The sequence below is a fragment of the Acipenser ruthenus genome, chromosome 26, assembly GCF_902713425.1.
Source record: "Acipenser ruthenus chromosome 26, fAciRut3.2 maternal haplotype, whole genome shotgun sequence".
NCBI classification, from domain to species: Eukaryota; Metazoa; Chordata; class Actinopteri; order Acipenseriformes; family Acipenseridae; genus Acipenser; species Acipenser ruthenus.
In genome coordinates this window covers 13,700,109-13,725,045 of record NC_081214.1, presented here as the reverse complement: position 1 = coordinate 13,725,045, position 24,937 = coordinate 13,700,109, and the positions used below count along the sequence as shown (strand labels likewise).

General features: G+C 38.5%; 1 protein-coding gene across 1 annotated transcript in view; it reads left to right on the top strand.

The window, feature by feature from the left end:
• The window catches only part of LOC117430691 (nuclear protein AMMECR1-like), a 78,706-nt gene extending 54,041 nt beyond the window's left edge, over positions 1-24,665 (top strand). Inside the window, exons 3-6 of the mRNA XM_059001180.1 lie at positions 6,912-7,026; positions 14,320-14,410; positions 14,625-14,721; positions 18,608-24,665. Coding sequence (XP_058857163.1) covers positions 6,912-7,026; positions 14,320-14,410; positions 14,625-14,721; positions 18,608-18,725 — 421 coding nt within the window. The 3' untranslated portion in view covers positions 18,726-24,665. The remainder of the gene's footprint in view (positions 1-6,911; positions 7,027-14,319; positions 14,411-14,624; positions 14,722-18,607) is intronic.
• Positions 24,666-24,937: the final 272 nt, after the last annotated feature.

Sequence of the window (24,937 nt, the reverse complement as noted above, 5' to 3'; positions counted from 1 at the left end):
GGCTGTGTGAGTACGAGAGCTTAGAAATGCTTTTGAGCCCTGCTCACAAGCTCGAAGTGGATTGCTGCAGGGGTAGCTGTGGTTTTCAGCTGATCCTGACCCTGCTCCACAACAGATTCCCCCAGCGTGTTTTGATCCGTGCTCCAGATCACTTTGAATTATGGTAGATCTGTAGGGGAGCTTGGGCTTTAACATGAAAATACATTGCATGCTGCAATACTGCTTGCAGGTGTTGGTACAGTGCGGAAGTGCACCTAGAAACACACAGATTAAAGCATATCTTTGATACAAGGGGGATGTTTTCATCAGCATTAAGGGCAGTGTATTTACTGTTGCTTAGGTAGCAGAAGTCTCATGGGTGGACTCCAATATTAAATTGTGGATGTAAAATAAAGGATTAGTTGACCTCAAAAACCAATATGTAATTTGGAGAAAAGACTTTAATTTCTCTCTCTCTCTCTCTCTCTCTCTCTCTCTCTCAACCCATAACTGTTTTTAAATTGCAGAATGCTAGGGCAACTTTGCAATCATAGTCAATACTCTGCTCTTTTGATCCTCAATCAATCCTTTATTGGCCTGTGACCCTCGGTTCCCTGTGACGAATCTGGAGACTGATGTTGATACATATATACCATGCAAACCTCTGCAAGGAAATGAGCGTGAAGCATACTATAGCATCATAACAGATCCATATCCACCTGCATTGATCTGAGTGAGAAGGGGCTACCAGTGAAATAAGTCATGGCCTCTTAAAAACAGAGTTAGGGTTAGTGTTCTGCAAACACACACATACAGGAAATTAAAGAACCTGCAACTTCCACGGAACGAGCTCTAATACAGAAACTAAGGACTGTACGATGTAACCCGGGCAAATTAATAATTGAAGCTGAAATTATCACGTATTCACAACTGAGTGCTTACGAGTAAGTAATGGCCTTATTTCACCCTGCTACCATTGTATTAAATGAACTGTATAGCTAATGTATCATGATGTTAAAAGCAATTCTTAATCTTGAGCTGCCTAGTGTTTTATTGCAATATGTTAACCTGTGAATACTGTGCTGAGCTCGAAATGCCTTGGGTCTCTCCTGTAGTCCTGTTAAGGAACCATCCAGTCAAGAGACATTTTAAAAGGGTTAATACAGGGTGATTCCAACATGCATTGCATTGTGGGTTATTATAATAGTGATCAAAGCCACTTCACAGCTACAGGTATGTACAGTGGTCCCGTTTTTCTATATTTTTTGCATACTTGTCTTCTAACGGTTAGCATTGTGTTATGCCTCAAAATACAAACCATATTTGTCGTTTTACTGTGGAAGTAAAATATTTATTTCATTGAAAATTTCGAGCTGTGAAATAATGCCTTTTGAGGCGACAGAAAAGTCTATGAAAACTAACTAGACTAGTTTCTTTGAGGGTTTTCTTAGCAATCAATCTAATATTCTACACATCTGTTCTCTTTCCATTTATAGCGTGTATATTATCCAACATGCCTGTCTATTGTGCTGCTATAAATTGTTCAGAACTCCACAATGAAGACACGTTGAGGAGGGATCACCTTTCACGGGTAAAAAAGAAACAGACATTTATTTTATTAAGTTATTTATAAATAGTGCTGGGACAAATACCTGAATATTCAAACAAATATTTTTTTGACATGTACTCGGATACAAAAATCGTATTCGCTAGAAATGGTAAAAATACCTTACTTATTTACCGGCTCACCAGAATTTGCGCAACAGTTTAAAAAAATTGCAAATTAAAAAGATCTCCTTATGATATGTTAATATATGTAAAAAAAAAAGTGATCTCTGTGGAAAGCCATCTGGGTCAAAAATGCATTGTGCTGCTTTAGAGTGAGACAGAATCTCATGGGACAGAAAGGCAAGCACGTCATTCTGAAATGCGTTGCTTAAACAGTGCCCATCTTCCTGAAAATTGTTGTGTAGTGATTTTTATGTAGACTGTATATATTATATATATTTTTGTGACTGTTATGTGGAATGTAATAAACGAGAACCAAAACGGTGAGTTTTTCCCCCCTTCACTTTACAATGCCATTTCCACATTGTTTTATTTCAGTGTTTTAAAGTTAAATTTCAGTTTGTTTGCTTGTTCAGCTGCAAAAAGGCACAACTTTATGAAAACGTGTCTATGGCCACTGTTTACTGTGAAGAAACTGCAATGGCAACGAATAAAAATAAAACCAAAAAATGCGGTGTCAACTTTATGTACTATTTTTCAGGAATAAACAAAACGTTTAACTTGAGCTGCTATTTGGCATCCTTTGTTTTGTAGTTCACTGGGTAAAGTAAGTCCCACACAACTTATTCTTTACTGCTAGAATATTTTTCTATTGTAAGGTCTTGCTGTAGATAAGGCACACAAACAGGGGCCACGGCCTCTCCTCCTGCTGCTATGCTGTCTCTGCCTGCGTTCAGAGAAATATAATGGCTTTTATTACTTTTTGAAAAATGAACGACTATCCGAACGACTATTTAAATTATGAGCGAATATCCGAACATGAAAATCCTGTGTTCGTCCCAGCACTATTTATAAATAATAGTCCTTGCTTACTGATATCTGTATAAATGCTTTTAAGGAATGGAGATCAGTTGAAGCAGTAATTCAGTATGTAGAGTACACAAACTTTTTTTTTTGTTTGCTTAGAATATAGACAATTGAAACATGTGCAAAGCTGTGCCCTATTAAGAGTTATGTTAATAATTTATAGCAAGTGAATAAGGGTGCCAAGTGTGTGTGTTTTAATAAATAAATAAATAAATAAATAAATAAATAAATAAATAAAAAAACACAAATATTTTACCAGGTGTTTTTTTCCAGATTTAATTTAAATCTAGTATTTTTTTTAATAGATTAAAAAAAAAAAATTCCCCCCAGATTTAGCTTTATACATATATATTTTAACAAACATCTGAAGTTTTTTTTAATTTGTACTTTCAGATGTAATTTATAAATATTGAAAACGCTTAAGTCACAAATTCAACATTTTAAAATCAATTTGACAATTAAATCTGTGAAATCTGGGTTTTGTCAAAATATTTATTTTGCAAGCTAATCACATTTAACCCTTTGTGGTCCTATGTCGGACCTGGTCCGACATTGCAATTATTCCTATCCGGTCCAATTTCAGACCCTGTCCGACATCATCAAAAAAACGCAAAAAACGGGTTTCTAGTTGTTTTTTCTCTGGAAAAAGCCGAGAAAAACATTCAATGGCCGAGTGGGAATGACAGGAGCCGAGACACGCCGAAAAAAAAAAGGGCGTATCTCATGAATAGTCATACTTGCCCCTGGCATCAGATAGGGGCGGCCATAAGGAAACAAGCTGGCTGTGACTGCATCAGCGCTCAGAGAATATCACGGACATTTGCAGAGCTTTTTTGAGATGTTATAGTAATAAAATAATGACTTGGATCGCATTATTGAGGAGTTTGGTGATGAAACGAGTGATCAGGAGATGATTGATCGGTATGTACGACTATTATTATTATTAGCAGCAGTGTGGTGTAGTGGTTAGGGCTCTGGACTCTTGACCGGAGGGTTGTGGGTTCAATCCCCAGTGGGGGACACTGCTGTTGTATCTTTGAGCAAGGTACTTTACCTAGATTGCTCCAGTAAAAACCCAACTGTATAAATGGGTAATTGTATGTAAAAATAATGTGATATCTGTATAATGTGAAATAATGTATAATGTGATATCTTGTAACAATTGTAAGTCGCCCTGGATAAGGGCGTCTGCTAAGAAATAAATAATAATAATAATATTATTATTATTTATTTCTTAGCATATGTGAAAGCGATAGCGAACAAAAGGGTGGGGTGGGGCTGGAGATGCCTTGTGAGTGCTTTGTTGATATGCAGGGCCTTTTAAACCCGTTTGACTGGCGAAAAAAATACTTTTAAACAACGTGTCTAAAATTAACTGCGCGTGTGAAAATAAATTGGACCTGATGCGTCTGACACGCACTTAATAAATGGACTGCAAAGGGTTAATGGGGCTGGTCACATGGGCGGGGATCATTTGCATTTTTGCTTCATTTTTAGCGTGCAAAATATTTATTTTGACAAAACCCAGATTTATTTTCACAGAATTATATTTTTCAAATTTAATTTGCTAACCTCAGATTTATTTTAGATTTATCTGTCAGCTAAATGTTGACTGGCCAAGTGTAAAAATCACATTTTAATTTTAGTGTGCCTTTTCACTGATTTATTTGTTAGATTCCCAGATTTAACATGTCAGCTAAATGTTGTAAAAGAAAAACCACAACAAAAATGATTTATATAATTGTTCTATTGAAATATGTAAATTAAAGCAAAGATTCAGCTTTATAATAAAACCAAAATAACATGCTGTGGCAGGGATGCAGCCCTGACGCTGTAATATAAAATGTAATGTTTTTGAAAATATTTGTATATTAATTTAATAATGTGTGTGAATGGTGTTTGGTGTTTTGTTTTGACTACGTTTAGCAGAGATGGAGTTAAAAGCTGTCCCTGCCAAACACACGTCATGTGACCAGAGTTAATTGATTTATTGTTGATTAGCTCTGGCCACAGACTATAAAATCATTCTGAGCCTGTACCTCTGCGTGATTTTGATATTTTGCAGCATTCATTGATCCTTCTACAATACAAAGGTCGCCAGTGCTTGGAGAAAAGCAAGCCCATGCCATCACACAACCTCCATCATGTTTAACACTGGGCATGATGATGAGCTTTTGATGAGCTCCTCCAAACTTTTATTTTATTTATTTATTTATTTATTTATTTAATTATTTATTTATTATTATTATTATTATTATTATTATTATTATTATTATTATTATTATTATTATTATTATTATTGCTTTCTTGGTGATATTTTGGATTCATCTCGCTAGTTTTCTAATAAAATTAGTTTTGAAGTACTGTACATTTTCAAATTTCCTTTTACTGAACTTAATTTGTCTAAAGAAATTCATTGTAACTTTATAATGTGAGTGAATTTGTTACACTGTGTAATGTTGAAAAACACTAAGTTGCCTTGGATAAAGGCATCTGCCAGATAACTAAATAATAATATTATGTTCCATTTCCTATGTATCTTACTATTACATTTCTACTAAAATCTACTGTAATTTGAAATTATACATGATTACATTTCTTTCTCTATTCCCTGACATAAAATCTCTATTTGTAACCGATGGGAAAATGTAAAAGTTATGTTACTTATTATGAAGCGCAGACAAGGTCCCCCGAGGTGAAGTGTAGGTCAAACACAGCCTAAGATGATGAGGAGTAGGATTTTAAAGATGACCAATGGGGCGACTCGTGTATTTCCTCCCTATAGTGTTAAGACACCAAATTGTTCATGTCTTTCCAGATCTTATTAAAATTATAATGTAAATCTTCTATCAATTTGCTGTTTGATTGTGTTGCCTTTTGCTTTTATTTACTCTGTGCAATACCTCGTTTAATCTGTAAAGGTTTGTCATGTACCTTATGTAAAGTTACTCTCTATTAACGTGTGCAATTTTACATCAGGACAAATCCACTTGACTTGTAGATTTTAATATTATGTTTCATCAGAAAAAAGTAAGGGTTATAAGTTGTAAAGAAAGTTACAGAAAAAAATCCTTAATGTTGTAATTGTTAGTTTATGCAAGATTAAAACTATTTTCATATCATACGTTCTGTACCTTAAATGTTCTTATTAAAATCCTAGTATAGCACTTATTTATTTAAGATACAGCTCTTGGAATACTTAGCCCCATTATTTCCAATGTAAAGTTACACAAATGTTGAGGCTGTTATATCCCAGGTGGGACACCGCTGCTGTACCCTTGAGCAAGGTACTTTACCCAGATTGCTGCAGTAAAAACCCAACTGTATAAATTGGTATCAGAATTTGTATGTAAATAATTAATTGTACCTTTTGTTGCATTGGATAATTGGATGAAATCAATCATGAGGATAGCGTTGAAATAATCGGGTTTATTTATGTATGTATGTACAGGAGGTATTTATTTGTTTTATTTATTAATATGAATATCAAAAATCCTGCAGAAAAAGGTCAGTCTCCTAAGCTATTAATGAGCTGTCTGACCTTCTCTATTACCACCCTTCATTCAGGGTTTTTATTTAACCATCAATAAACACACCCGTTTTGTAAATCAATATTTTCATGTAATTTGTGATTTTAATGTATTACCGGAACAAGTCAAAGTTTAAACAACGAAACACCCCTTTTGTATCTGCGCTCCTATCTGTTGCCTTATAGGGTATGAAGTTCCTTACCTAGGCAATACGGCCGTCCGGTTTGCATACTGCTGCTAGGAGAGTTTCCATGCAAGTTTCTGATCTAATCCTACTACTGGGTTTGCATACTGCTGCTTGGATTTTCCATCGGCGTGTCCGATCTAATTCTTCTACATCTATGAACGTTCTCTTCCCCAGCCCCCAGGCCCCTCCCCTCTTCCAACTCCATATAGAAATTCTGTACTGGCAACATAAATTATACAGGACAGGAATGGACATGTGGTTTAAACATGGTGTGACTAGCAAGACGCTGCAGTGCATGTCTCCTTAACGCACTTTTGTAAAGTGCAACAGAATTGATTTAAGACTTTGGGCACAAAGCAGTAAGCTGCCAGAGGGTTTTTCTTGATTAAAAACAAAACTTAGCCTCTGTATGTGAAACATAAATTATGCTATTTGGCAGAATCTCTTCTTACTGCACACACCTTCGATTTAAAATGCAAGCCTGGGTTATGTTCCCTGCAGTTTTTTTTTTTGGAGTGGGGTTGGTAAATCTAATCCTGTGTGTCATTTTCCTTCTCTCGCTCTGTCGCTCTCTCTCTGTCTGTCTCTGTCTCAAAGTGTTTTGTTTCCCTGTTTTGCAGTGCCCTTAAAGACAGCCGCTTTCCCCCCATGACGAGGGAAGAGTTGCCACGGCTTTTCTGCTCCGTATCTCTGCTCACCAACTTTGAAGATGTTGGTGATTATCTAGACTGGGAGGTAAGAGACGAGAGAGCTTCTCAGACGTGCACAGAGAAATTCAATACAGTGGCTGGAGCGGGGAGGGTGTGTGTGTGCTTGGGGAATAACACATGCAAATTGGTTTTGAATGATGCTGAAAATGATCGTTTGACAGAAGAAAGTTGTGGAATCACAGCTGAGTACATTAGCAGTGCATTGCCTCACTCGATATTCGGTGCTCTAATTTATACTGCACTCTTGTCAAAAAGGAAAAAAATATGCATAAAAAATGAATGAAATCATCTAAAGTGACTGACTCCTGCAAATCCTTTAAAGATGCCAATTTCATGTTTTCAATGTTGAGCATAGTTATTGTGTACATGTGACTTTGGTTTCTGCATGGTGAAGACCAAACACTATTTTACTATGGGCATTGAGATTGTACTTTTTTTTATTTATTCTTTTGTTTGTTTTACTAAAAAAGAATATTGCAAGCCAACTGCCAATATAACCACTCAATTCCTTTCCAAAATGACCCGCTTTGTAATGAAGTGCAGTACTTGAAGACAATAGACCTTTCCCTCTTGTTGGTCCACCTTACATATTATACATGCATCTGCAAAGTAGCAGTCTGGGGCTGAGTTTTGAGCTTTTGCCATTGAATGTTAACAGAAAGCAATTTTGTGGTTCCTCATTTTACTATAGCCTCAATGTAGTACCCTATCAAGTACGAAATGTAACCATCGCCTCATGGGTATTTATCCGTAAAGACCCTGTAACCTGAATAAATATAACAGCGTGCTCGTCGGAGCCTGTGACGAAGTCATGCCCGCCCCCGGGGGCATAAATAGACTGCACGCACATATCTCAATATCATTTTTCCTTTCATCCGACCTGAGACAAGAGAGACTATGAACAGTAAAGTGAGTATGCTTTTATCTGCTTATGCGCTTGTGTAATTACACTGTTAATGCTATTTATATTTACATGATTATAGTAATTGCTATTTACACGTTTGTGCACTCAACTGTGGTTTTTAAGTCCCTTAGCGGCCTTGTGCTCCATGAGAAGCTGGCGGCTCCGTTGCCCCTTCCTTGGGATCGAATAACCTTAAGTCAGCTACTTGTGTTCTCTCTCCGGCTGCTAGCTTCGTTGAAGTTGAAAATAAAATTATACCTAATTAACAGTAATCGAGTGTTTACTGTTTTGTGTGAGAATTGTTTCTCAGTGTGTATTTTTCTGTTTCTTTTCACAGAAATACTAGCGCACCTGTTGGACCGAGACACGTGCTTCAGGTTAAAACTGCTTGCAGTTTTCTCCCTCAGTGTCTCGTTGCCATATTAATTCTACTTGCAGAATTCTTGTGAAGACTGTTAGGGCTCCAACAGCAGGCTTACCTCAGTTTTCAGACTGTTTGGGTTTGCTAGGGCGATCCCTGTAGATCTCTCCCGTGGTATCTGGGTCCAAACCTGCTCCCGTTCCCGTCTGTACAGTGTACATCAAACAAGGCTACCGTTCAGATTCACTAGCACTTGCTGGGCTCAGCTCGGCTTTGGGTCTGGCAGTTCACAGTCCCTCCTGCAGTGTTTAATTGCCGTCCTGGTCTCTGTATGCAGTGCCAGTGGGAAGGCTGGCATGGCTCTGACAGCGGGCTTTCCCCAATCTTAGGGCTGTGTTGGTATGAAGGTATCGGACTGAGTGTACCGCCACCGACTGGTGAACCACCACTAAACGGTACTGCACCGAGTGTACCGCCACAGAGTGTAACACTCACTGAACCATGCCTTGCAAGGTACTGTACAGCACAGCACTAGTCCTCAGGCACCGTGCAGCTGTGAACCGATCAGTTCATCTCTGTTCATTTTGCTGTCTGCTTGGTTCGACCTCTGTTCATCACCGTTCAGACTTGGTTCAAAGGTGGTATTGTGGTACACAACAGTGATACTATCCCTAATCCAGGACCAGTGGACCGATTTTTGAGTCTCGACTTGTGCTATTTTTATCTGTTTTTACAGTACTTTGCCTGTAACATACTGTATAGTGGCATTGCTGCTTGTGTTGTCTGAGACAGCAGGTTTTTGTTAAGTACTGTATACTGCACCAGCCCTGTTACAGTACGTACTTTGTACAGGAGCTGCAGCTACCGTCCTGTTACACAGCGGCGTTGCTGCTTGAGCAGACGTGTCCAGCCTTGGCTGGGGCATTGCCTAGAATGGCAGTGGGGGCGTAGGGGAGGTGTAACCCCCATCGAGCACTAATGTACCTACCTGCACCAAATCAGTACCAAACACAAGCTGAGGCAGCAACTGTACATTGCTTGCTATTTACATAATGCCTGGGTTTTATCCGTGTGACCCATGCGAAGCCAGTCTGCCTGTCTGGTACCAAGCAGGCCTTGCTGACAGCCCAGTTGCTGTCTTTTATCAAACCGCTTTTCTGCAAGTTTTATGTACATTTCTCCAAGGTGCTCTGCGTCTCAAGGCCAGCCTACCTGTGGACAAGCAGATGCTCTTCCTGCCTGAGGCAGCAGCACGCAGTGGAGGCACTGGTAAACTGTATTCTGGGAGTTTTTAGTGTTCATTCATTCTCCAAGCGTACGTTTTGAGAAATGTTTCTCCTTCAGCTCTACAGAGCACTGTGCGTTTCTTTCCTGTGTTATGCTCTTTCCCATCACCCTCTCATAGAGAGGTGGCTGTGTCCTCACCCCATGGCTCTGTGCCAAGGGAGAGCCACGCACCCAGGAATAGAGAAGCTCTGGGCAGCAGTTTCCCACAGGCATACGTGCCTTATGGGGACAAAGTTTGCTTCCTTCCGTTTGGTTCCGGTCCACTACCGACTGGTTCCCATCCCAGTCTGGTACCAAGCAGGCCTTGTTGCAAGAATGGGCTATTCATATGGTACACCCCCTCCAATTGGAGGACGGGTTCTACTCCACGCCCAAGCGGGATGGTGGCCTCAGACCAGTCCTCGACCTCAAGCAGGTCAACCAGTTCTGAGCCGAAGGAGGTTCAAAATATGATGATGCAACAGTTAAGTTGCAGGCATTCAGGCCAGGTAATTGGTTCACCAAGATGGACCTCAAAGATGCCTATTTCTGTATCCCCATAAAAACTGACACACTTAAGTGCCTGCAGCAAAGGTTACGCTTCGTACCAATCCTGCTTTTTTGCAGAAAAATATCTCTGCATTCCACATTAACCAGACTCTGGAATCGGAGGCTTTTAATCCGCCTCCTTTCCAGTCTGGCAGGGAGCGGCAGCTCCGTACGCTTTGTCCGGTGCGGGTTAGCGTATTATGTGGACCGAACACAGAGGTGGAGAGTCTGAACAGTTTGTCTGTTATGGGGCTAAGTCCCATGGTAAAGCCCTCTCTAAGCAGAGGCTATCCAAATGCAGCACAGACAGTCAAGACTGCATATGAGTGAGCCAACTTGCCCCCTCCAGAAAATCTTACTGCCCACTCCACCAGGGGCATGGCAACTTCGTGGGCTTTGTTCCAGGGTGCATCTGTCAAAGACATTTACAATGCAGCGGTGTGGGCTACTCTGCATACCTTTACACGGTTCTATCGGCTGAAGATCCACAAGAGTGTTGAGGGCGACTTCCGGGTCGACCCTTACAACAAAAACTTAGAGGTGAGTTCTCCCTACATTTTTTAGCCCTAGCTATTAGTACTGGGGTTCCTCGTGGCAACGCGCAAGGTAGCCTTGGCTGAACCTTGTGGCATTCCAGTTGTCTGCAATAATTGCCTTGCGACAGCTTTGGTATTTTTACAAATGAGGTAATGGTTGCATTTCATAGTTGATAGGGAAGGTTGTTATACTAACCCTGGCTCCCTGAAATAGAAATGTAACCATTAACCTTCATGGTCGCTGCGTCTATGATTGCAGCAGTCTCAAAGGAAAAATGAGATTGAGATCGGTGTGTGCAGTCTATTTATGCAGTCTTTGTTATATCTATTCAGGTTACAGGGTCTTTTAAGGATCTTCTTTTTAATTTTTTTTAAACTTTTATTTTACTAGGTAAGCACATTGAGATTTAAAATCTTTTACAAGTGCAACCTAGCCAAGAAAGGCAGCAGCAACACAATAAAACATGGTACAAAAACACAGATACAGAAATAAAATGCAAATCATAATAATACAATCAACAATCCGTGAAACAGCCAACAATCAAATACTAACAAACAGTACCAAGTCTACTCAACTACTTAAAACATGCACAACTCTCAACTAGATAATCGTGCAGCTTACTCTTAAATTGTAGTAAAGGTATTCGGGACTGCATCTTAAGTTTTTAGATTGTAAATCATTCCAAAACCAAGGAGGAAAATAAGCAAATGATCTCTTAGCAGCCTCTGTACGCACTTTAGGAACTGTAAAATTAAAAAAATGTGTGTGTTCTAATACTGTAGTTGCAAAAAGTGACTATAAAGTATTCATTTATATATGGAGGTAATTTACAAAGAATAGCCTTATATAACGGAATATACCAGTGCTTCTACCTTCGCAAAGCCAAGGAGGTCCAGCCAACCAAACTGCATACCACACAATGATGAGTCCTGTAACTTGAATTTGTAATATATCTCAAGGCTGCATAATATATAGGATCAAGTTTGCTTAATGTTAAGGGCGATGCAAACCTATAGACTGTGTCCCCATAATCAATTTGTGGTAAGAATATACAAGCAATTAGCCTTTCGTGAATTTGTCAATATGGACCTTAAAATCAAGATTACTATCCAACCAGATACCCAGATACTTAGTTATCAACTATCTCAATAACTTTTGTTATCTAAAGTAACTAAAGAGAATTCTTTAGTAGCATTTGTCCTTGTAGAAGGAAATACCATAGCTTTTCTTTTCTTTGGAATCAAAATCAGCCTGCAAATTATTGATTGCCAAGGAAGGGGAGGGATTACATGAGTATAAAATAGTATCATCTGCATAAAGATGGTACTTACAGTGTCTAATGTTATCACGATGTTATTCATATATAGGATAAACAATAACGGGCCGAGAATAGATCCTTGAGGAACACCCTTATTTAACAAAACAGGATTTGACATCATATTTGCATATTTGACAATCTGTGATCTATTAGTAAGGTCATTTTGAAACCATCCAGCTGCTTGCAACCCAATACCAGCGCACAATAATCTTGTATTGAGTAATGCTTGATCAACCGTATCCAAGGCCTTGGAAAGATCAATAAACAGAGATAAACATGTTGATTTTTTTTATTTTTTATCTAGAGTTCATTTTGATTTCATCCATAACTTTCAATGCTGCAGTCACAGTACTATGACCTGACCTAAAACCAGATTGCATATTGTTCAAAATGTTTGCATCCAATCCAGTTGATTATTGGCCATAGATTACAACATTTTTGCCAAAACTGACAAAATTGGAAATTGGTCTGTAATTGTTCATGTCAGATGGATTTCCAGCTTGTAAGAGAGGAGTAACATAGGCTTACTTCCTGATATTAGGCAGTTCATTTGACTTAATTGAAAGATTATAAATAAAAGTAATAAATACCCATGAGGTAATGGTTACATTTCTATTTCAGGGAACCAGGGTTATGATAATAACCTAGCTTTCAGTAACTTGCATTGTCAAAGGTTTATGTGAATTTTTATAGCAGTAATCATTTGAATTTTTGTATTTTAATACATGTATTATATGCACATTGTGTATAGGGATATAATTTTTTTTGTTGGTATTTAGCAAAGCCTGTGCATTTACATTTGGCCCTAGTCACATGGCACTGTATATTACTGATCTAGTCTTAGGCACTTCTTGATCTGTCAGAATGCACTCAACTAGACATAATGTTAATCTTTTTGTGGATTTTAAAAATTGTGAAAGTGTGTTATGTATGTTTGTGGAAAACGTGACGACTACAACAGAACCTGTGTTTTGCTCTACACTTTATTGTTTTGAATACTGTGTTTGGTTCCGTGTTCCCCCAGGTTAGGTTTTAAAATACCTTGAATAGACTCCAAGGCCAGTTTTACTGCTGTTTTTAACATTTAGTTCTACCATTTTACAGCATCTCCAAGTGTAACACTACAGAACAACCCTCTCCACAATATTGGTTTGCTGGTGTTGGAGTCCCCAGTACTGGGCACAGTGTCTCTTTCAGAGAAAATGTGCCATTCCCATAATTTTCAGTAAAGGTAGCCAGATGGCACACCATGTGTTTAGTGGAGTCTTAACTTGAAACTGCCCAGCAAAAAAGCATGCTGGTGAAACAGGGCGGTGCTGCCCGCGCCACACAGAGCTCCATAGTGTTGCACTGTACCTTCAGACACTTTGAAAAGAGTGATCGGAACATGCACTAGAAATTTTGGGTCTTAACATCTACACATGTCATTGTTGGTGTGCAGTAGAAACCCAAGCTCTTGGGAGCCACACAGATCTCTAAACGACTTGGATAAAGTGTAATCCCACCACAGTGTGGTACAAGCTAATGATTTGAGTAGAACTTGCGTCAAGCCCAGGAAGTTAAAATGGACAGTTCTTTGGCAGACGTCCTCTGCTATCGCTGCATCTTTTCCATGTTTAATTTTATTTAAAAAAGTCTCCTTCTTTCGCTAATTGTATTACCACTAGGTACGCTGATGAACTGGAGAACTGATAAGCTGTCTGCCCTAGTTTTGTAAACCTCTCTCGTACGGTGCTCGTAAGGGTTAGTAAGAAATGCTTCAAACTAAATCCTTTACAGGGCGCAAGACTGGAAAATAATTCCCAGGCCGGGCAGACAGACTGGTATCAGTGACTGTCTCTAAAGGGCAGATGCACTGTTCAAGCTATTGCCGTCTCAAATTTCAAATCAAGTACAACTTTTCATATTAAGGTTGCATAGTAAAGGCATAAACAGAAATATAACTTTGTGTCTGCACAGAACTTTCACTTCTAATGAAAAGCAAAACATTCTGCCCCCCCCCAAAAAAATACTACAGTAATACTGCAATGTTTACTAAGTTGCTGTATCCAAAAAATAGTAGTACTGCATTATATTTTGTATGTGCATGCTAATAGTAGTACTGCATTATATTTTGTGTGTGCATGCTTATTAGTACTGCATTATATTTTGTGTGTGCATGCTTATTAGTACTGCATTATATTTTGTATGTGCATGTTAATTTCGGTAGTTTTCTAGCATTACTTGTGTCTCAGGCTGTCGCAAGGAGATGTATGATTTTGCACAAGAAACATCTGTTTTCAATGTGCAGTTTTTATATGTATTTTTGTTTTTCAGGCTGGTTTTTATATGTGTAACCTGTGCATTTTAGTTTGGTTTAAAGAGCTCCCACTTTTATTTCCAGGTGGGTGTACATGGCATTAGGATAGAATTTTTCAATGAGAAAGGATCAAAGCGCACTGCCACCTACCTGCCAGAGGTTGCAAAGGAGCAAGGTCAGTGGTGTGTGTGTGTGTGTGTGTGTGTGCGTGCGAGAGAGAGATTGTTTGTAGTGCTTACGCAATCAAAACAAAGGATGCCAATAGACTAGCATGTGGGGTTTATCAAAGGAGCCAAGTCTACATCTGTGTGGGTCGGGGTGGCTCATTGGTTTTCTGGTTGTGCTTTTACAATTGTAAAGGTTATGTGTGTGTTTTGCTTATTTCCTAGGTTGGGACCACATTCAGACCATAGATTCCTTATTGCGAAAGGGCGGTTACAAAGCTCCCATCAATAATGACTTCAGGAAGACCATTAAATTGACCAGGTAGGAGAACTATCAGCCAAGGTGCTCATTGACTAATCTAGCTTAAATAATAATTTTGGGAGGAACAACAAAAAAAATTGTAATTTGTCTAGCTATCATGCTGTCACATACAGTAAACAAGCAAAATCTAGTAACATGCCTTGAGCCTCCTCCAGCCCAGCTGTTTTTAAAAGGTGTTCCTGAATTATGCCAGTAATCTGTGGAATGGAATCGTTTTTGCCATGCTTCAGCTTGCTGTGTGCTGCATGTTAATGGTGTTCAGAAATGTATCATGCCCAGGGTTTCTACAATCCAGACACTTGGATTGCACAAATGACCTTGTATGAAAAGGGTTTGCACAAATGACCTTGTATGAAAAGGGTTTAAAATAATGCCAGAGTGATAGAGCTGAGCTTAATAAGAATGTAAAGATTTTGGGGCCTCTCTACTCCCCACTGGTCATGTGCAATGGAATTGTCTGTGTGCAGCCTGCTTTAGGCAAAACAAGCACTAGAAAGACACCAGGACAATGTGTTCCTATTTAAAGATACAGAAAAAACAACACCCAATGACAGGGAACACTTAATTCATAAAGGTTACGCTGATATTTAAAAGACTTTAGTGTGTGCGTGGGCAGGGAGGCAGTTATCTATTCACATGTTAGCATTTGTTATTTTTTTGATCAAACAAATTACACTCGTCTGCGATGTCCATTATTGGTTTCCCCAGCTCAACTGAATCTAAATCGCTGAAGCAGGCCATCTCTAAATCTAAACCCATAAGGAATAAGATATCGGCATGTTAAGAGCTTTTGGGTCAGTTTCAGAATCCTGTTGATGATGGACTTCAGATCAAGTCCATTTAATCAATACTGTGTTAATCACTGATCAAGTGATTTATATCCACGGCCTGTCAGGGAACTGATTTAATGTCCTTTTTTTTTTTTTTTTTTAGATGGTTCACTCCGTAAATGGGAATTTTCAGGAATTTAATTTGAAAAGCATCTTAAATTACCCTGCCCATGGGAGAGGTGTGCACATCTATTATGTGGAATACCCAGGTTCTTGATTTGATCTGGTAATTGTGCCATCAATTTACAGTTGAGTATCGCAGGCAGTATGGTATAGTTCACTCCTGGAAAAACATGTGACCGTTGACAATAAGCTGGGTTGTTTGTTGCACCCATTCTTTATCAGTTTAAATGTAATTGTGCTGTCTGACACCGCGGTATGGCTTTTAATTCAGAAAGCTTTCATTCTTTCACCCATCATGGACTGTCATGGGAGCCCATGCACTAGTGTGGCAGATTTTCAGAACAGGTTTTCACATGCACCTAATAAATAATATATATTTGTGTTATTCCAGGCACGGTATACATAACAGCATTTGGACATGATGCAAATCAAGAGAATATAAATCTGTTGTAAATGCGCAGAAAGAAAAGTCAAGTAATTTCTGTGCAGAAAGACATTGGACTTATTATGAACTAGAGGTTGGCACGGGTACCCCTGAAAACCTGGGTACCTGTCAGGTTTTAAATTACCCGATGCTACCCGGGTCTCTTTTTACTACTCGTGTTTCGATTTATTTAACGCCCTGCTCTCTGGGGGGTCTAATAGCATCCTCACTAAAATTCAGTTTGTTCAAAACTGCAGCCAGAATTTTGTCTCGGTCCCGCTCAAGAGATCACATCACTTCTGCCTTGGAGGCCTTGCACTGGCTGCCTATCAGGTTTAGAATTGATTTTAAAATTTTAATGCTGACATATAAGGCTCTTCATGGGCTAGCTCCGACTTAGCTGTCAGATCTTTTATCTTTTTACACTCCCACTCGCAACCTCCGCTCTGCTGATTTCAGACTGCTGTGTGTCCCGCCTGCCCTCTATGGGCGACAGGGCCTTCTGTTGCTATGCCCCCAAATTATGGAACTCTGTTCCACTAGAGATCAGGGACTCTGCTGCTTTGAGTGTTTTTAAAGCTAATTTAAAGACTTACTTTTTTAGAAAGGCATTTTTATGTTTGTTTTATTTCCTTGTCCTTTTTTTTTTATTAATTGCTGTACTACTAATTGTGAGATGATTGCTTTTAAGGGCGCTATACAAAATAAAGATTATTATTATTATTATTTCAGAATTTATAGAAAATGTAGAAAACATGACAATGCAGTTATAAGCGCGGGTCTCTGGCCAGCGTAATAAAGACAGTGTTAAAACAAGCTTTGCATGAAGCCTTTTCTTAACTGATAGGATCTCAATGTTTTACAGAAAACAATAACACAGTGAGCAGCAAGTACACCTCAATAATAACTGCGGCGACTATTCTCAGGAACTAAATCGGAAACAAAACATAACATCCTGTTGGCTTATGTCAGTGATAACTCTGTGATCTATTAATAATAATAAGAGTGTGGCTTCCAATATTATTATTATTAGTTTATTTAGCAGACGCCTTTGTCCACGGTGACTTACAGAGACTAGACTTACAATTACATCTCACCCGAAAGATGGAGCACAAGGAGGTTAAGCGACTTGCTCAGGGTCACACAATGAGTCCGTGGCTGAGGTGGGATTTGAACTGGGGACCTCCTGGTTACAAGCCCTTTTCTTTAACCACTGGACCACACAGCCTCCTGGAATATGGAATGCTTTATCTACAGTTATTGTGCAGATACAGTTTCTTACCAAAAAGAAAATAAATAAGCAAATAAATAAAATAATGTGGAGCACATTAAGTAAGTGTGCTTCCTCCTTTTAAATGGAATATTTCCTTGGCAGAGTTTGCGAATTCCATTTTCTCCTGCTTCGTAAAGAAATTCCACTCACAGCTTTGCTTGGATGCCATTGTTATGTATTCACAAGAGTCTAGCGACTGCCGTCAAAACCCAGCTTGCTCAATTTACTGTAGCTATTGCGACCGTCCATAACATAATAGCGGTGCTGTACTACTGTTCGTTCTAAAACTGAACATAACAGCCATGTTAACAGCGGAATATGGCCAATATAATAACTATTTAAACATGTGTTTTAATTTTTATTTTTCAATGTTTCCAGTACTGAAAAAGGTTACACAAGTTTACAGATCTGAAGGCTAAATATATGTGTAGTATATAGTATTTAAATATGTATCATGCATTTAATCATTTTATATGTGGGTGTTTTTATTATTAAATCATTGCCCGAAAAAGATCCATGGTGGGTACCCGGTTCTGGATTTTCTACCTGCACCGACCTCTTATGAACTGTAACACGCAGTGCTCCTTGCAGAGTGTGTGTGTGTGTGTGTGTGTGTGTGTGTGTAACCTTCCTTGACACTAAATCTTAGGTACTTAATGCTCACTTTACAATGTACTGTATTAAGAACCCAGAGCCGTGGTAGAAATGGCTTTCACTGTGTTTTAAGAGCAACTCTGCAGTAAACAATATGGACAAAAACCCAATTTGAATGTCATTTCACTGCTGTAACTCGCATAGCAGCACAGGGATGACTGAAGATCAATGAGTGTCCTCAGCTCCCACTGTCGAGCCAATTGCCTTTTCACCCGGCAAACCGAAGCAGCAGAGTTTGCCCAGCAACTGAAGCCTGGAGGTCGGTTGTCTGGCAAGTCTGTGGAGTGGTGAGAGAAATAAGCCCTAGCATATGGGAGTGCAAAGACCAATGCTTCATGTGGGACCCCGGCCAAGATCAGCAACTCTGTGTAAGCTGGGATCAAACCAGCAAGCTCCTGGGCAAATGCCTTTACTAAGTAAACCACTGGGGACTCCTTCTTATATTTGGCTTTTAAGGCCATCAGTGTCAGGTTTTTTTTTTTTTTAATGCTGTGTCAGGCTTATAAGCATTGTAGCCGCATTTAGGGCAGAAGTGTATTTCTGTTTTTTCTGAAGTTGTGTTTTCCTTCCCCATCCTCCCAGGTATCGTAGTGAAAAGATGACCATGAACTACACGGATTACATCAGCCTTCGCCAGCAACACCATCACTACCAGAACGGCATCGGGCACCCTCTCCCCCCATACAACCATTATTCCTGACAGCGAGCCGCATGACCAGTCACTGGACCTCTTCCCAGGAGAGCCCGCCCCTTCTTGGTCTAGCTATCTCTACTACTGTACCATTTTATGATGATAGTTTCCGTTGCCATGGCGTCGGTCGCACGACCTCGGCATGGCAACGGGCGGCAACTCCATCATATCAAATTTTGATAAACACCAATTTCTCCTTTTTATTTTGTGTTAGAAGTTAATGAGTTTTTGCAGCATATATATATATATATATATATATATATATATATATATATATATATATATATATATATATAAATCTAATCCCTCTTTTCCTTTAAACATTCAGATTTTTCTTTTTAATTAATATCATAATCCTAATCAGGTTATTATTGTGTCTGTGGATGGAAGGAAGAGTTGAGTTGATAATGGGTTACTTTGTTTAGGGTGGCTTGTTTTAGTTTGTGTGCTTAGGCTTTGTAGGATGTATTAATTAGGGGTTATTTTATTTTTGACTTGACAGAATCTTGCCCCGATCTGACCTCCTTATGTACAATGTAATTAGCAGGACCGTGTCCATTTACTTTTGCGTGCGTTTGCAGTATAGAGTAGTTGATTTTTTCATCCAGCAGTGTAATGACGAGTGTACTGTTTGTGAGCTGTCAGTTTTTAGTGTGCTGGGTATTTTAGCTTGTGTGCTGCAGGTGGGAGCAGTCTGGTAAAACCAGCTTGGGGTAAGCTAGTTCTAGGGCCTACAATCAGAATTGCTGATATAATATTGTGAAAGAATTGCAAATCTGAAGACATACCTGTCGGAACAGACAATTACCAAATAAATTAGATTGCAGAAATATTTATTTAATTTTATCCAAAATAATTTCCCCCCAGGCATTAATTAGAGACTGTGCGTGTTTAACACTTGTAACTGAAACAAATTAGCCAGTACGATATAACAGTGTAATGAGACTTTTATATAAAAATGTGTATTGCCCAGTGTTCCACAGTCTTCCACATGAATCGAAATTGTAACAGTCGTCCACAGGTTATTTAATTGTTACATAATCTGTTTTGGAATGAATATCTGCTACTGGTACATTTTTTATTAGGATTTTTTATTTATTTTTTTATTTTTTGGTGGAATGAAAGTAGGAGGTAACTCATTCTACATTTAGGAGACTGATTGTAAAATAAGGCTGATCTCTAAAGACAGGTTAGATGAATTGCATGTAAATTGAGAGGCAGGAGTAGCCATTAGAATCTGGGGCCCTGTTAACTTCGATTTATTTCTTTATTCTTTTAACAGATCATCTAATAGCTGCATAACCTGCCAGGTATTTTACGGTGGTGAAAACCAGTTAAGTGAGGGTTGAAGAAAAAAAAAAAAAAAAATCTGTTAAAAGCCATACTTCTTATAATGCATGCGTCTGTATCGGTCTGTGTTTTATATTTAAGGAAGATGGTAGAGTTTTGGAGCTGGGATGCTGCGGCTGTATTGTGCTCTAGTGCCATACATACTGGAATGCTGCAGATGTCTCAGGAATTTCAAAGCTTTTAACTTGGGATTTCAGGATTTTCTTTTGTTCTTTGGAAATTCCACCAACGGTTCAGGACTGCTGTGTAGAAATGTGGACCCTGTAATCATCAAATTTCATAAGGGTTTCTTGTAAAAACTAAAATACACTGAGTTTGTTATTTTACTTGCATTGGTGTTACCAGTCTCAACATCTTACAACTGTATCGAATTTCCATAGGACACTACAGAAATCTGTGATATTCCTTGGATAAATACATTTTTAAAAGTGTGTTGTCGTCTAGTAACAGTGCCAGCGAGAAAAATTATGGTTGTGAACCAGTGTGTATTGGATGTTTATTAGCATGCTACAGGTTTTTAGATGTGGTTTGTCGTGTTTCTAAAGGGGAGTCCTTGTTGCTCCTTGGGCATGTAAGCAAATATAATCACTCCGGCAAAATGAAGTGCTTGTAACAAGTCAGCGACGTTAGGAAACAGGCTAGTCTGTGAAATCAGAGAGACACAATGTAGTTTGGAAATAAGTTAGGTGAGTAAGCCATGTTAAAGCCACTCTGCCACTCTTTGAATTGTAACCCCTTGCTGTCAGTGCTGGATGTCACGCTGCATAGGGTGGAGTCCATGCTCATTTTAGATCTCATTGCAGGCTTGAATTTCAAAGCCCAAATTTGGTGAAACCACTGTTGGCCATATCTATTTATTGGTAGTTTTTCATCAGTTGATCGAATCTGTATGAGATCAATATGACTGGTATAATGAGCGGACATCAGAATTGGCCAAGTGATTGGTGAGAGAAGAGCAACGACCAGGGATCTGGTACAGATTTGACCTTGCTCATTGAGTGTGTTTTATAGTTGCATGATCCAGTTAAGATGACTTACTCACCTCTAGCTGCTGTAAGGAAGCAACTTGTAACTGTTAAGGGCTTTTGGTATTCCATCCACAGTAATCTTATAGTCCAAAAAAAAAAAGCTTCAGTTGTGTTGCCTTAATATTAATAAATAAAGTGGGACCAGAAAAAACAGTGGTTGGATGCTCTCTAGTTTTGAATTGGTAGAACTAAATGACAATATCTCCAAGCAATGCAATCCAAGAATGTGAGTAATTGTAAATGCAGTGAGGATGGAGCATCCACACCTCCATGTTACTTCTGGTCCCTATTGAAAATGAGTACAAACTGAATATTGTCTGCTGCAAAACCAAGCCTACTAGATTCCTTAAAAAAAACGGAATCTATAAACATTCAACCCATTGTTTTTGCTTCGGCATGCTCATCCTACTGTTAGAGATTATTAAAGAGATAAATACAATTTCTATGGTGCTAATGGACCTAGTGTTGGGGAGGGGGTCACATGACTGGTCATGTGGACTCATCAATCATATCAGACTATAACCCTTGATATATGCAGATCTGTTTTACAGATGTTTCTTACCAGTGTAACAATGATGATAAACTCATCCTGCAGGTTTGAAAGGACCAGGATGAACAGTTCATGCCCTCCATTGCCTGGGAAAAACTGCAGTTTTTAATCATCTCTGTTGTAGATTGCGGCGTTGAAGAGCAGATTCATTCTTGTACTTTTAACTGCGACAAGCGGTGACTATGAAACCGAGATTTTGCAGGTTTTCCTAGGTGGGGTACCCTTGTCTATCTGCTCTCAAAACAGGACCTGGAGCATTCACTTAGATGTGCTACATATATGTATATGTATATATGTGTGTATGTATGTATGTATGTATGTATGTATGTGTGTGTGTGTATATGTATATATGTGTGTGTATATATATATATATATATATATATATATATATATATATATATACACACACACACTCACTACACATTCACTCTCAAAGCAAAATGCTGTACAGCACATTCTGTTTACATACATCTCTTGTTATAGGATAATCTGTTAGTGCTTTTTATGTGGGCCCTACATTTCTTTTGTTCTGATTTGGTCACTGATATACATTTGGTAAAATGATATACTGCAGCCAATTAGGGACTTTATTAAGGAGCTAGATTTCCAATTTAAAAAGAAAATGTTCTACGGTTTGCTAGCTGTTAACATGCAAAAATCAGAAGTGTTTGATCGGGATTTCTTTTATATATAATCCAAGTACAAATGTCAGTCTGGCCTGCTGTGCACATTTGATTAATCCTGGCAGTGATTTCTATATTTGTTATTAAATTCACCATGCACACAATACTATTTACAAAATTAAATTGTGCTCAAGTGATTCTTCTTCATCGATATACCTGTAGTGGCGTTCTGTGCTGTGTAAAATAATTTGTCTGTCGCATTTTTCAGACTTGGAAGTTAGCTCTCATTGTAGAGCTTCCTCTCTGAAATGAAAATTCTCTTGCACGGTTTTAAAAATTCCTGTTCAGAGTGTTACCCCTTACTAAAAGATGGATTTGTTCTGTGGTTCGTCCTTGTATACAGACAGGATCTCTTTCAGTCCAGACAAAAAACAAAAACCGTATACCATGCAAAACACATTATGGGTTGAAAAAACTTTGTGAGGGTTTGGGAGACAAAACCGGCAGGGACTGTTTTCTCCTCCTCACGCTACACCGAACCCTGAAGGCCAGGCACCCATTGAGTTCAAAAGCAGACACCTGTAGGGCTGGCCTTTGTCCTTCAGAGGCCGGTAGCTCGCTGACATCTGCGCTCAAGTTCCTGGGTGTAAAAGAGGAAGCTGGAGGGTAGTGGGATCAGAGGATGCCCACTGAACCTTTAGTTCTCCCGAGTTGTTGAGGGGAAAATGACTGGACATTTCAAATTAGGGAGTAAAATAATTGGGCACAATAAACCATTAAAAAAATTATTCAGCAAATAGATTTTTGTTTTGCAAAATTTTACAACTGCATACATTCTGTCATTCAACTGTCATACATTCTAAAGTCAGATGAACTTTGCATGGTGTCCTGCTTTTTCTTTTTTTTTTTTCACATTATGCTTCTCTTGACAGTCCAGCAGCAGCACAGAGCCTCTTTCTTCAGAACTGGCGAGGCAACTTTTACAATTATAAATTATAATTGTTCTAATAACATATTAATTAAAATGACTTGAATTGGCTTCGATATGTGCAATGCATAACATTGAGAGAATGTGACCAGGTCCATGTTTTGAGATAAGAGCCAAAGTAAGAGATTTAAAGTTTAAAACGTCTGTAGGTGGTCGTCGTCTGAAACCTACAGGCTTGTGTACAACTGTGCTGTGCGTCTGTCTCCAACGGCGTTGTTCTTTTCAATGCCCTGCCACTTTCCTTCACAGGTGCAATGTCTATAGAAATGCATAGGACTAGTAAAGATCAACCATATTCATTTTTGGTGGGCTGTAATCAAAGCCACAAAGGTTTTGTTTTTGTTTCCTTCTTTTAAGTGTGTCTGGAGCATGTAGGCTACATTACCTTTGTGTGTTAGATCAAACCAAAGAGGCCCCCAGCCATGTCCAAATGCTGCTTAGAAAGTCTGCCTTCCTGTCCTTCCAAAACACCCTGCAGGAGAAGAGCTTCACTTTTTTGTTGTTTGTTTTTTTAATAAAATGTAGTACAATTACTAACAGTTTTTTTGCTAGCAAACTTTATTCAATCAAGTTTCATTTAAAGTCCTGAATGTCCTATGAAGTGACATCAGATGTTTTAAAAACTGGTTATGTTTTTTTTTTTTTTATATATACAAGAAAACCCCATAGCGTGCCTATTAGATTTATGGGTTTCTTAATGTGTTCTTACTGTTTTTTTTTCTTCCTAAAGACCAGCAGTGATACTTTATATACGAAGATATGTTGATACTTATTTTGATTTGTCATTTAAGGAAAAGCCTCTTATTTTACCCTGGACCCAGTAGCTGTGCTAGTATACAATCGCACTGATAGAATTATACAAAATAATACAATACTACAATAAACTTGTGTTTGGAACTTTTTGTAAAAAACGAAAAATACATAAATAACTGTTTTTGTATATCCAAAGTTGATTTTTTTCAAAATATTTTGGATCTAGTTATTTTAGTGCTTTTACATGTTCCAAGAGAATTAGTTTGAATCTATCGCCAACAGAGAGAGAGATGTGGTGATATTCTGGGCTAAGGGCTGCCTGGTGTAGTTTCTGGCCCTCACTTGTTTTACTTCATAGAGACTTGAAAGTAGACCTGAAAGAAAAAGTGCCCTTCGAGATCCTCCTTCCTTTTCCTTCCACAATGAGTTGCTGTTAGTGTGACAAACGCTCCAAGTGAGCATTTAATATGATAGTAAGGCTCCAAAAAAAATTAAAAAAAATTTAAAAGGCAAAAAAAAAAAATAAATAAAATAAATATATCTAGGCAGGTTATTGGTGGGTCTGTGAGATACGGCTGTGGCAATTATATTGTAGTTTTAAAACACTATTGTTATTACCATTTAATCATTTATCCAATAAAAACATTTAAAAACTGAGTTATGTCTGGATTACTTGTATTGTTCTGTGGTGTTGCTTATCATTTTGCGTGGATTAAAAATATAGCATATTTAGACAAGGACCCACTAGAGTAGCTTCAGATTGACAGGGTGTCCTTTTTATTAAAGAGAACAAAAACAATTATAACAATCTTCACACATGGGGGGGAAAGAAAAAGTAATCAAGCATTTACACATCAAGTACTGAACTGAAACAACACCTTAATCTTGGTTATCCCCCAGTAACCTTCCCTCCCAAATCGTAAGAAGAT